At 43.1% G+C, this 13,343-nt stretch overlaps 1 protein-coding gene across 7 annotated transcripts in view; it reads right to left on the bottom strand.

Annotated features, from left to right (window-relative positions):
* MTDH (metadherin) overlaps window positions 1-12,005 on the bottom strand; it is a 53,587-nt gene extending 41,582 nt beyond the window's left edge. For 3 of the 7 annotated variants that reach the window (XM_027131470.1, XM_027131475.1, XM_027131473.1), the window contains exon 1: window positions 11,305-11,924. In XM_027131470.1, coding sequence (XP_026987271.1) covers window positions 11,305-11,685 — 381 coding nt within the window. In that variant the 5' untranslated portion in view covers window positions 11,686-11,924. Of the gene's footprint in view, window positions 1-11,304 lie in introns of all 7 variants that reach the window. The other 4 variants (XM_027131472.1, XM_027131476.1, XM_027131471.1 and 1 more) reach the window with 4 other exon arrangements.
* Between the last annotated feature and the right edge of the window lie 1,338 nt (window positions 12,006-13,343).

The following is a 13,343-nucleotide window of genomic DNA, read 5'->3' as shown; positions in this document are numbered from 1 at the left end:
ACTTTCCCGTATCACCATCTTACTTGTCAGTTCTCGTATGCCATTTCTTATTTCAGACTAGTCAAACTTACTTTTTCTGATTTTCTGGGGTCATCCTCACCTTTCCATGTAAGCTTTACTCCAACTGACCAATCTTACAGCTCTAAGTCCACAGTTTCCCTCTCTTCACGTGGCAGCTCACAAGCCTCACATCTATGAAACTTCATTTAACTAATCCCTTCAGCAAACTATCATAGTCACTTACATGATACCTCCATTTTACTCATGTAAATGGCTAAATTGAGTCATTTTAATTTATATAGTAACTGTAAAAAGGTGAAATTAAGTGGTTAAAAACTATCTTAAAAACCGCTAAAAAGTTCAATGCAATTCCTTTGAGACAACTGCAAACAATGCTGATAGAGCCTCCCAAATGAAAGATGAAAAAATCTTTCCTTCTGGACAAATACAAAGTCTGAAGTCCTCAATCAGTGACCAGCAGAGGAACACTCAATCTCCATTTCATAGGCTCTGCAATGATCAGCAAGCCAAAGGTGGTCCCACATTCCAACCTGTGCCAATTTTACTTCCTTCTTTGCAACAACTTATGTAGCGGCTAGAACTGCAGCTCTGGCCTATGCAGATTTCCCAATTTTCCACTAACTTTTGGGCTTTATATAGGTCTCATAACTATTGGGGTTCCGTAAGTCACCAACAGCTCCCCACAAATGCCTGACACCATGAAATAATAAGCCCCCTATCCCAAGGGAAAAGTCAACAGCATTCTTAGGTAGCAGGAAAAGAGGATACACTTTGATGGTTGTGCCTCACCTACCTATCAACAGCACTAATCTGATCTCTACTAGCTGGTCAAGGAAGCCTTGTCCTGGTAAAGCATTAACCACATTTAAATTAGCAAATCCCTAAATGGAAGCATATTATGTAGATCTGCTCACATGAAAAGAACTAATCGCAAACTAACACTTCAAATCCAATATGACTTCCATGCTGGGTTTTACATGAAAGTATCTTCTCTGATCATAGAGACTTTATAATATATATGGTGCTGTTTCTACAGGTTAGAATTACATGGGCCTCTTGCTGTACCCCGGTTTAAAATTCTCTGGAAAATTCTGAGGTGTTCCCCTCCAGGGCCAACCAAAGTTAATTTTATATATAGCATGCAATCTATATTTTAAATTAGACCACCCCAAAATGTCCTTCAAATTTGGTGAAAATCAACCAGTAACAGAAAAATGATATAATCATTCCTTACATGGATAAACTTGTAGATAATGCCATGTCAGCCTTGTTATTAAACGTTCCCTCAACTCCCATCCCAGATCCTTTTAAAAAATACATTCACAAAAGAACGTGTGTGTGTGTTGGGAGGGTGATAAGGCAGAATGAAGACACCTAGCTGACGATCAGGAAAATAAAATGGAGGAGGGGGCCACACAGCAGGGGAACAGGGTCTTATTTGATAACTACTCAATAAAATTCTTCACATTAGTCAATCTCCAATTTACTAATTTCATAAACATTTATTAAGTAATTAAGTACAAGGCATCACATAGGGACCTCAGGGTCAAGGACATATGAAAGGAATCTGCCCTCTGAGAGTTTTAAGGTTCAGAATAAGAAGATATGCTTAATAATAGACTTCTACTCCATTTGAGTGGCCTTTATATATCTGTTAAACTGATTCTAAATTGCGGAAGAATCTATAGCTAAGGTAAGCATATACAAGGTTTAACATTTGACACTTCTAAAATGAAAGCATTTAGAATCCTATTTCCACTTAGTTATATAAATTTTATTTTTAGCTACGAAATGTAAAAACCATGACTTCAAATTACTTGGAAACTTCTTAAGTTTATTTATTTATTTTTTAATTTTTTAAAAAAATTTATTTTAGGGGCTTCCCTGGTGGCGCAGTGGTTGAGAGTCCACCTGCTGATGCAGGGGACACGGATTCGTGTCCCGGTCCAGGAGGATCCCACATGCTGCGGAGCGGCTGGGCCCGTGAGCCATGGCCACTGAGCCTGCGCGTCCGGAGCCTGTGCTCCGCAATGGTAGAGGCCACAGCGGTGAGGGGCCCGCGTACCGCAAAAAAAAAAAAAAAAATTATTTTATTTAGTTTTGGCTGTATTGGGTCTTCATTGCTGCGTGTGGGCTTTCTCTAGTTGCAGCAAGTGGGGGCTACTCTTTGTTGCAGTGTGTGGGCTTCTCACTGCAGTGGCTTCTCTTGTTGCGGAGCATGGGCTCTAGGCGCCTGGGCTTCAGCAGTTGTGGCTCGTGGGCTCAACAGTTGTGGCCTGTGAGCTCTAGAGCGCAGGCTCAGTAGTTGTGGCACATGAGCTTAGTTGCTCTGCGAAATGTGGGATCTTCCCGAACCCATGTTCCCTGCACTGGCAGGTGGATTCTTAACCACCGCACCACCAGGGAAGTCCACTTCTTAAGTTTAGAAACTAGAAGGGCAGTCTACTAACTACCAAAAAAAAAAAGTGAAATATGAAAAGACTACGGGCTTTGGAATGGACAACCTGGGATTAAGGCCCAACTTCCATATTTAATCACTGTGACTTTAAGCATTTTCCTTGACTTAACCCTCAACTTCATCATCTGTAAATATGAAGAAAATATGTAACTTGTCTTATGTAACTTGTTAAAGTGACAGTAAATGAGAAAACATGTGAAAGCATACTTTACTTGCTCAAGAAACAGTTTCTCTCCTTCAATATCCTTTCCTCTCCAAAGCTATGATGACCCATAACCTCATCCCATGTTCCAGCACTCAAGTCATTTTTCATACTAGCAAGCTCAAAATAAACGTTAAGTCCTGGTGGTCAAGACAGCTAACAAACTGTACATGTATCCAATGGGCCCAATGCTCCAGACACAAATTCTTTTGGGAAGTTAACAGAATACAAATGATGAGTAAATGTATCCTCTCAGAGGCTAAAAATAGTCCAGGCTTGCTCTAGAGACATGTCATACTATCTTTCTTTTTTAAAAAGCTGCTTACAGTTTCACTGTTTTCTAAAAAAATTACACAATAATCATTCATGTTCATTCACTCAATATCCAGTAAGTGAACTCAGTAGAGTAATATGCAGAACCCTTAAAACCTTGAAACAAATACAAGTGAGGCACGATTCCTGCCCTTGAGAAGCTTCGACCAAAGCAAAGGAAGAACACAGGTATACAATAGCGCACACTAAAATAACAGACAGGGCTTCCCTGGTGGCACAGTGGTTGACAGTCCGCCTGCCGATGCAAGGGACACGGGTTCGTGCCCCAGTCCGGGAGGATCCCACATGCCGCGGAGCGGCTGGGCCCGTGAGTCATGGCCGCTGAGCCTGCGCGTCCGGAGCCTGTGCTCCGCAACAGGAGAGGCCACAACAGTGAGGGGCCCACGTACGGCAAAAAAAAAAAAAAAAAAAAAGTCCACATAAAATAACAGACAAAAGATGTACTCTGCCTCCCCCCGCCCCGCCCTCCACCCGGCCCCATTCCCCAGCCTCTTTAAGGAGAAGAGTATGAGTTTTGAAGGCAAGCTGAGACCACGGTTGAATCCCAAATGTCTATCACCCTGGACAAGTTACTACTTCACCGGAGTCTTAATTTTCTTAGCTGGAAATTATACTGAGCATACAGGAAGCATAAGACTACATATTATGTCCATGATAAAAAAAAATAAAGGCAAGACATCATGGAAATTCAAGAGATATCATCTTTAGCTGATAGATCTAATAATTTCCAAGTATTTGCCATGTGCCAAGCACATGCATTATCTCATTTAACGGACAAGACTAAGTCTTTGTCAGTTTCTTAGTTTTAGTTGTGAAGAATGCTGATACATATTCAAGACAGAATAATTTCTTGTCATTTATGTGAAAACACAAATTGTGTGTTTTTTCCTGCCAAATGTTGTGCACATATCAATTACGTAAACTAAACATACACATAAACTACAGCTTCAGTCACAGCAATTTACCAACTTATTTTTAAATTCACCCCCAATTTTAAACTCCTAAAAACTAAGAGGATAATCTTACAAATATGGCCTATAAATCAAATTTGCAAAATCTTGCTATATATCCTGAGTTATTTCCTTTAGGGTAAAGATCCTTGTGCCTTCTCAACAGCTAGCCAAAACTAAATCCTCTTCAGGGATTTCAAAACATCTCTTTGTTGACTGCATCTGGGATGCTCAGGGCTACTTTTATAGGTTAGAGAGATGACATTCAATACCTATCACATGGCCAAATTATTCTAAAGATGATTTCTGAAACGGTAAATACAGCTTTGGTTTTCAAGGCTTTATGTCAGATGGGTACTGAGATAAGGATTACAGGTGATACAGCAGACACATATCCATGTAATTCTTTCTCAGATCCTGATGGATGCGTTCTGGAATACTGGCATTCTGTGGAACAGTTTGAAAACCACTAGCATAGCTGGAAAGAAAACAGAGTAAATTTAAAAACTGGAGAGGAATTCCCAGGTGATCCAGTGGTTAGGACTCGGCGCTTTCACTGCCAAGGGCCGGGCTCAATCCCTGGTCGGGGAACTAGGATCCCACAAGCCGTGCGGTGCGGCCAAATAAAACTGGTCAGATAACACCAACTCCTCACAGAGATCCTATGATTTTGTTTGAATAGTAATAATAGTAACAATCATTTAAAAATGTTTTCAAGGCTCTCACAACCTTGAGAAGTAGTACATTCCTCAATAAAGCCAAAGTGCAACAAAAACAATTGTTTGGAGGGTTTACTGCTGCTCTTGGTATTTAAGATGAGCACGACTATTTAAGGTCTTTTCTGTCAGAACTATTGAAGGTCTTTTCTGCAAGGCCTCTGGCAGAAGAAAATGACAGGATGAAAAAGTCCTGTCATGTAACCAAACAAATAGAGGCAAAATTCTGGAGATTCTGTAAAGGTCATTATAATTTTCAGCAGAAACTTCTGATTCTAAAAGTAAAATTTAAAAGCAATAAAGTAATTCACTGAGAAAATTAGATTTGTTCTCTGAATGCAATATAATATCCTGGAACATGCTATCAAAATGGGAGGTTAAAAAAAAATCAGAGAGGTATAATGGAAATAACAGTGAGTTCTTAGACTAGAAATCAGGATATTGTTTTGCCTTTGAAATGCCTTTGCTCTATGACCTTGAATAAGTCACTTAATCTCTCTGAAACTCAAGATTCCTTTTGGTAAAATCAGGAATGTTTGTTTTACCTATAACTCAAGATTTTTAAATCAAATGAGTATTCTTCTAAGAGTTAAAACTAAGGGGACTAGTGACTTAAAGGGAAAAAGAAAACCCTGTAGATGACACGTAACTTTAGTAATACCTGGGATGACATGGCAAAACTACCACCTATGAATAAAAGACATAATTCTATTGAGAATATCTTAAAAGACAAATTTATTTAGCCCCGTAACAGTTTAGATTATTCAACTAAACAGTGAGATGTCATTTTAGATACTTCATTCAGCATTTAGTTTAACAAATAATTATCAAAGGCTGTTATATGCCAGTCACTGCTTGCTATCCCATATCAAGGCTTATAATCTAGTGGAGAGAAAAGACCCTGAGCAAAAGTAAATGAATAAGTTACTAGACAATTTACAAACTACAATAAAGGAAACACATATAAGAGGTTAAGACAGAAAATAAAAGGGGATGCCTATTTCAAATAGGGTGATCAGGAAAGCATTTTCTGGGAAGGTGAGTTTTAAAAGTGAGATCTAAAGGCTGATTAGAACAGTGGGGTCAAGATGGTTCCAGAAGTGTTAATAACAGCTCATGTAAAGGTACTGGGTTGTGAGAGTTTGAAGAACTGAAAAAGATTACTATAGGTGAAGGTAGCAAATGAGAGGAAACCAACTCAAAACTGCTTAGGAAAAAGAGCAGGTGTTGGGCCATATAGGAAAGAAGTTTAGATTTTAAATGCAAAAGCTACTGAAATGTTCGTTTTAGACAAGATTGTGGTTTTTTTTTTTTAGCGGTACACGGGCCTCTCACTGTTGTGGCCTCTCCCGTTGCGGAGCACAGGCTCCGGACGCGCAGGCTCAGAGGCCATGGCTCACGGGCCCAGCCGCTCCACGGCATGTAGGCTCTTCCCGGACCAGGGCACGAACCCGTGTCCCCTGCATCGGCAGGCGGACTCTCAACCACTGCGCCACCAGGGAAGCCCCTGTGACTTGTTTCTAAAAAGACTCCTTACTAGGGTGTCGAGGAAGCACTGGGGGCAGCCAACAGAAGCTACTGCTGTACAAGTGAGTTAAGGTGATAATAGCTGGACTAAATATATGTTTTGGAGATAAAACTGATGGTACTTGCTGAAGGATTAGGATATGAGGTGAAGATGAGGAGGTAAGTAAAAGAGAAGAACCAAGAACGATTCTTAGATTTTTGGCTTGTATGACTGAAGGAATGGCAGAGTCATTTACCATTTATAGAAATGGGGAAGACTGGGAGAGGGCAGGGAATTATAAGCCCTGTTTTGGCGATGTTAAAGTTTTTGAGACAAACATCAGGTTTCTAATTGAAGAAATTCAGTGTACATCTAGACATGAGGTTTTGGAGATGAGAGGAATAGTCCAGTTACAGACACAGGCAAATAAACAGTTGATCACCACTATCTGAAGATTCCATATTGGAAATTTGCTTACTCACTAAAATTTATTTCTAACCCCAAAATCAATACTTGTCATTCTTGGGCATGCACATAGCTGTGAAAAGATCTGAGTCATCCTACAAGCACATTCCCAGGCAATGCTCTGCCTTCTTGTTTCAGCTCTCATAAAAAATATAAAATAAACATAAAAAAAGAGAGACTAACTCTAGCTGGAGAGCTAGAGAAGGCTTTATAGTAAAGGCAGCAATGTAGCTGGGCCTTGAAGGATAGGTAGAAATTGGTAGAGATACAGAAAAAACAGGCCTTTTAGAAAAAAATAATATGAATAGAAAAAGGTAATATGAATAAAGAGACACTGACGTCTAGCTAATGGTAATGTCTTAGGGGTAATGGTATGAGATAAATCTAAGATGGGGTTAGATCATGAAAAGGCTTGAGTGCCATGTCACTGGATCTTATTCAGCAGGTGCTGAGGAACTACTGAAAAGATGTGAACTTGAAAGTCACATGATCAGAACTGGGCTTTAAAAGATTTAGCTGGCATGAGTGCGTAGAAAGGATTGGCAACAAAGGGACTGGAAACAGGAAAACCAGTTAGGATGCTTAGGACAGCCTAAGCAAAAGGTAATAAAGTCCAAAAGCAGGGCAGTGGCAGTGAAACTGGAAAAGAAGTAATGACTACAAAAGACACAGCATACTATTAGAATGATTTATTGGCTGTAGAAAGATGGACATTACAAAATTTTAGCCAGATGAGGCAAACACAGCCATTTTCCACTGTAAAAATAAAAAGGTGGCTCACATGGAATTTACTAGGCATGAAAAATAGGAGTATGTTGCATAAATACTTTGGTGGGACATCTTACTATATTATGCATTCAATAATTACTTATTGACTGCCAGCACCGTGCAAGGTTATACAGTAGCAAACAAGACAAAACACTACTCTTTTATTTACTGAGCTTATAGATATTAACAATCGCACTATGGCAAATCTTTATGAAAATTCCTAAACTAATATGAAAAAAACTTGTCCACTAAAATGAGTTTTCTTTGACGATGATCTTGGTTACCTGCTTCCAGTTGAAATTCAAAGCAACAATTGTTAAAAATCAGTTATCTGAGATCTTACATCCATCCATATCACTGCACAGATTAAGTCAAGCAAAAAATATTTACTGAGTGCCTATTTAACACTCACAATGAACTAGGTGTCATGAAAAATACATGTATGAAAACAATGATTTCCAAAAATGCCAAGAGCTAAGCCCAGTGAAAAGTGCTGCCCCCTTCATCACTCCCTTCACTTTTAACAGGGGAACAAACTGCAATTCATGCCCCCCAAAACTTATGGCAAGAAATTAGGGGATAAAAAGCAAACTGATATAAGAATTAAAAAAAAATGCTTATGAATAGATTTTAAAAAGCTAAACAACATCTATTCTACAAATAAAAGAAGGCAACTAGAAACAAATTTTGAAAATTCGAGTTGTAAAATTTGGAATGATTTAAGAGAAAACTAAAAAGGATGGACTGAAAGGACGAAAATAAAATATTTAAACAAATATGGAATGTCCTTTTAAAAAACTGCAGTAGTTGACATCACTGATTCCACTTGAATCAGAATTAAGTATATCTTAAAATGTTTATCAGAATGATGTAGTAATAAAAGATGGATCATAAGATTAAACATGACTCCATTTAGAAATCTCTCTTATACTATGGATCTTACGGCCCTATTGCAGGGAATGATTTTCAAACTCATAGGCAAGGGAGCTTGTTAAAAATGCAGATTCCCTGAACCCAGTTCCACAGATTCTGAATTTACAAGATATGTAGTAGGACTCAGGAATCTACACCATTTAACAAGCATTCGAAGTAACTCTATTGCAGGGACTTCCCTAGTGCTCCAGTGGTTAAGCCTCCATGCTTCGAATGCAGGGGACGCTGGTTGGATCCCTGGTCAGGGAACTAGGATCCCACAGGCCGTGTGGCACGACCAAAAAAACCCCCAAAGTAAGTCTATTGCAAGTAGTTAGGGTTAACACGCTGAGGAATCCTGCAGTGTTTTAACTCAACTAAGATCTTCAATTTATAAACAAGATGAGCTAATCGGAGCATGGTTAAATGCCTTACTCAAATTTAGAGGTCCTAATTCCTGCCAGGCTGACAGAGTTAAGTCTTCCTCCCCTGAGCCATTGCTGTTTCTTCAGTCTCTCCCACTATCCTGCTCCTCCCCACTTTCAAAGTCAAATTCTGTGATAAGGTTTTTCCTGGCCACCTGGGCCCACACTAGGGTTTTCTGATATCTTTTTCCACAACTGGAATAAGCAGCTCCCTGGGGAAAAACTAAGCTTTTACTTTTGTATTTCCTTCACTGTGAGACATATGAATATTGTTTTCCTTTTTACTGCCTTCAATTTGCAAGCAGTATCCTGCTTTTCCCCAAGTAAATATTTAGCACAGTGCAAACCATATGAGTACTAACTAAATAAATGGAAGCTTATATTTCTTAACCCTATAAAGCAGTGTTTTTCTAACTGTGGGTCACGCTTCATAATCAAATATGAAACCAATTTAGTGGGTCACAAATATCATTAAAGAAAAACAAATAGAATAGTTTGATGTATGTGTGGGGGGGTATTGCAATGTAAAATGTTTTCACTGTAGGTTGCAAAAACATTTGAAAGCCAGTTTTGTGCTGATGAACTTCTCCAACACAACTTTACCATTAGGTAGGCAAATACGTTTTCTCACATGATTAACATTCAACCACTCCGTTAGTCTTCCCATTCTCCACTCCCCAAAGATAATACTGGATTTATTTATTCATTCCCCTTTCCTTAACTCAAATGAAAAAGAGAAGGAATAAGTACTAAGTTTGATAAGCATATTTCACAGCTCAAGTTCCAAAGGAGCCTGTCTGTGTTCCTTCTTCAGATGGGTCATCCAAGTGTTGTGATGCACTTCGTGTGGGCTCTTGGAGCACCTGTCTCTTGACCCAAGTCTATCTGAAATTCCAGACGTCCCAAACAGGGCTTTGAAATTTTCACACCCTGCTTCATCCACACTGGTCCTAGGCTTATTAATGTATGTGTTTTTTTCAAGATCACCTTCTTTCCTGTCTTGGAGCCAGGTTCTTTATTTCCACCATAACATTACTTTCTGGTAATCCTTGATACTCTCTACAAGTTTAAATATAATTACCTATGTTCCAAGTCACTTGTATTTTCTCTTTTCCTAACCTAAGGTGGTATTCACACTGACAAAGTTGTATCCTTTTCCAGGTCTTGCATATATCTTGCATCCTCTTAATCAGCAAGTCTAATCTAGACCTAATAATGCAGTAACTGTGACCTGTCACATCTCTACTACAACCTTATCCTTTGTACTGTTACCAACCATACTCTCATTACTTTAGCTTCAACTCAGATCTCACTTCCTCCAATAACTTGCCTAAATGCCTCCAATGCAAATAGTCTCCCACTCTCCAACCCTCATTTATACTGCTCACACCTCTACAGCACCTGTCAGTCTACAAAATTTTAGAATTATTTTTGAATCTGTCTTCTGTATTAGTTTCCATGCCTGACTTTAACTCTCACGTGTATACTTCTCAGTATCCAGCAAAAATCAGAGCGCAGGTCACACAGTATTGTACTTTATCGTACTGAAAAGGGGAAAAGCTAAATCCAGTGGCTATAAAAATAGGTTAGGAGCTGCTTCTCATTTTGCACACCCTCCATACCCTGTTCAACTGCACGGTACTTTCTTTTTTAAATGAATAAAACCATGAACGTTCCAATGGGAGAACCGCGGGGAAATGGCCATAAAGGCCGCAGAAATGAAACGCGAAGGCATGCTAAAACAGCTGTGATGCTCTCTGCATTTCCACACGTGGCCCGGTAAATCGGTGCCGGAACGCCTCGCGCAGCCTGCGCCTTTCTGCTCTGTCATCCCTTTACTCTATTTCAAAACGCCCACACCGCTCCGCCGAACTTGCCTGAGCGCTCTCTCGGGGGGCCCCGGAGCCCCGAGTACCCGAGAAAACAGACCCCCCTCTTGCCTTGCTCCAGGTCCGGCCTCCACTTGCCACAGGCACCGGAATGAGAGGGGGCCACCGTCTCCCTTCAACAGTCCCAACTAAAATGGAAGCGCGTCCAGACCTGGGTACCTTTAAGCCTGGAGTCAGCCCCGGAGTCTGCAGACCGCCGTATCTCCCCATCTCAGTGTGACCTGAGCCAGGCTCTGCCTCCCCGGCGCAGTCTTGCCACAACTTCCCCACCGTCAGGTCCCATCAGCCTCCGCACACACATGCAGCCGACCCAGCAGGCCTCGGGGACGTTGGCATGTCGTTCCGGCGGTCAAGGTTCCCGAAAATGACCTGACCGCCGGGCGCTTCTATTTAAACATACCCCACACTGTCTAACTTCCTTCCTCTACACTCATCTTCCCCACCGGTCCCATGCTTCCTGAGTTTCCACCGTTCTCCAAGAAACGTGTCCACCGATCACCTCCTCCGCCTGGGGAGACTGCGTCCCGGCTCTCGACTAACCTCACTCTTTTCCTTTTCCATTCCCGGCTGGGGCGGCTCGCGTTTGGCCTCCCGCAAGCTCGAGGAGCTCCACGCTGGCCCCTCGCCCCTACTCTCCCGCCACTCCTCCCCTACTCACTTTGGGCTTCTCCGGCAATTTCTTCCGGTTCTTCTTCTTCTGCTCCTCGCTCCTGAGATTCTTCAGCACGCCTAGGTCGTCAGCGGCCGGGCCCGGCGCGGCCGCCGCCTCCTCCCGCTTGCGAGGCGGGCTCCTCCGCTTCTTGCGGGCGCCGGCGCAAGCCGCGGCCCAGCCGTAGCCGAGCAGGAAGAGCAGCAGGAGCCCGAGCGCGCCCATGCCCACCAGGATCACCCAGCCCGGGTACCGTTTCGGCTCCAGCCCCAGGTCGAGGCCCAACTCGGTGCGCAGAAAGCCTAGGCCGACCGAGAGCATTTCCTGCAGCCGGGCTGAGCCCTCCTCGGCCTGCTGGGCCACCTCGTCCAGCCAGCTCCGTGTAGCCATCTTCCCTCCCGTCAGGGGCACTCGCAGAATGACGCCGGGGCGCAGAGACGCCGTGGAACAGTCAAGGGAAGCAAGGTAAGGCCAGGCCGGACCGCCTCAGGCCGAGCGCATTGCGGCCGCCCCTCGCGCCGGAGCCGGGGATCGGCCGCTGCCGCCGCCAGGAGGACAGGGGGCTCCCAGTGCCCCCCGTCAGCCTCACTCCGCCGCCGCCAGGAGGAGGGGGGCGGCGGGAGGGAGTGTCTCCAGCGGCGGCCGCTAAGCGGCGTCTCCGCGCCAGGGCCAGGCCCCGCTGTCCTCCCTCGGCGGAACAATGGCGGCTCCGGCCGCGATCCACGCAGCGAGCGTAGACTAGGAGCAGGGCAGCGGGTCACGTGGACGCCGATGGGCGGGGCGTGGGGTGTCACGTGGGCGCGGGCGAGGCCGGGTGGGGCTGGAGCCGTTAGAGCTATCGCGCCGCGGCTGCAGTTGGCGGTGACCCTTTCGGGCCTGGTGGCGGCGCCGAGCCTTGGGGATCGGTGACTCTGGGCGGGTGGCTGGGAGGGGTTAACCGGAGGAAGTCTTTGCGGGATGGCTGGTGGCCCGGAGCTAGGAGACGTGGCGCTTTGAATGAGTCCAGGGGAGGGGCTCTCGGCGAAGCCTGGGGGTTGTGGGGTGTGGAAGAGGGCGAAGAGTGAGGAACCGGGTCACGGGGTCTGGGTCAAAATTGCCCTAGTAGCTGTCTCTTTTCTCCATTCTTTTTCTGGTAGTGGTGTCGGGGTGGAAGCGGCTTTTTCTCCCTGGGTCACCGGAAACTAGATGCTTACAGGTGGGCTCAGCCGAGTCTGAAACCGGTCACTCTTCTTTGAGCGCGTAGGTTTAGTTCACAAATTGGGTTTGTCTCTTCACGGCCAACTTACCCACCTTGCGTGTCTACCATTTGCCTGCCTGGGTAGGGCGCTTTTACGTGGTTTCTCTCCTTCGCTCTTGCTCTCGCTGGTATTAGTCGCCAGAATTCAAAAGTTGGAAAGCCCGTGGGCAGTATTCTTTTCCTACTCGTTTGTAGCTTTAATAAGAAATAAGAGGCATACTGGATTGTGTTTTACATGTAGAGGTAGATTCCTTGTTGCGTTTTATTTTTAGCTTTTGGGCAAGATCACAAAAGGAGTTTGCAAAATTCTGGGTTTTTTTTTTGCTGTGTTGACCATATCTGGGTAGCGTTGGTAAGAAATGAATTTTCAGATCTCAGTTACAAAGATGGTATTCGGGGCTGCCGTAGGGTTTTCAAGTTACATTTCCCTGTAAGGAAACTGGTGTTTTATCATTAAATGATAATTAGCATGTAAGCAAGTGTCTTAAGTGAACTAAAAACAGGCTTTCTCAAAGAATAGAAAGTAAATAATTGGTAATTATTTAATTGGTAAATAATAAAAATAAACTGCTACTCTTGCGAAGCTTTATACAGACTTATAATTAAAGGTTGTGTAAATTACAAGGCCAAAACGTAGAAGATGTCATTGGAACTACTTCATCTCTAAAAGTTTCCAAATTCCACTTATGTTTATGAAAGTAGATTTATCATTCTACATTTATGTTTTGGTTCCACAGACATGAAGGATGATGACTTTCCTAAGAAGTTCCACTGCCCATTCTAGGTTAGCACCTGTGGATTTATGAATTAA

Source organism: Aethalodelphis obliquidens, unplaced genomic scaffold (assembly GCF_003676395.1).
Source record: "Aethalodelphis obliquidens isolate GAN/ISIS:26980383/991018 unplaced genomic scaffold, ASM367639v1 scaffold39, whole genome shotgun sequence".
NCBI classification, from domain to species: domain Eukaryota; kingdom Metazoa; phylum Chordata; class Mammalia; order Artiodactyla; family Delphinidae; genus Aethalodelphis; species Aethalodelphis obliquidens.
This window is presented reverse-complemented; position numbering and strand designations above follow the sequence as displayed.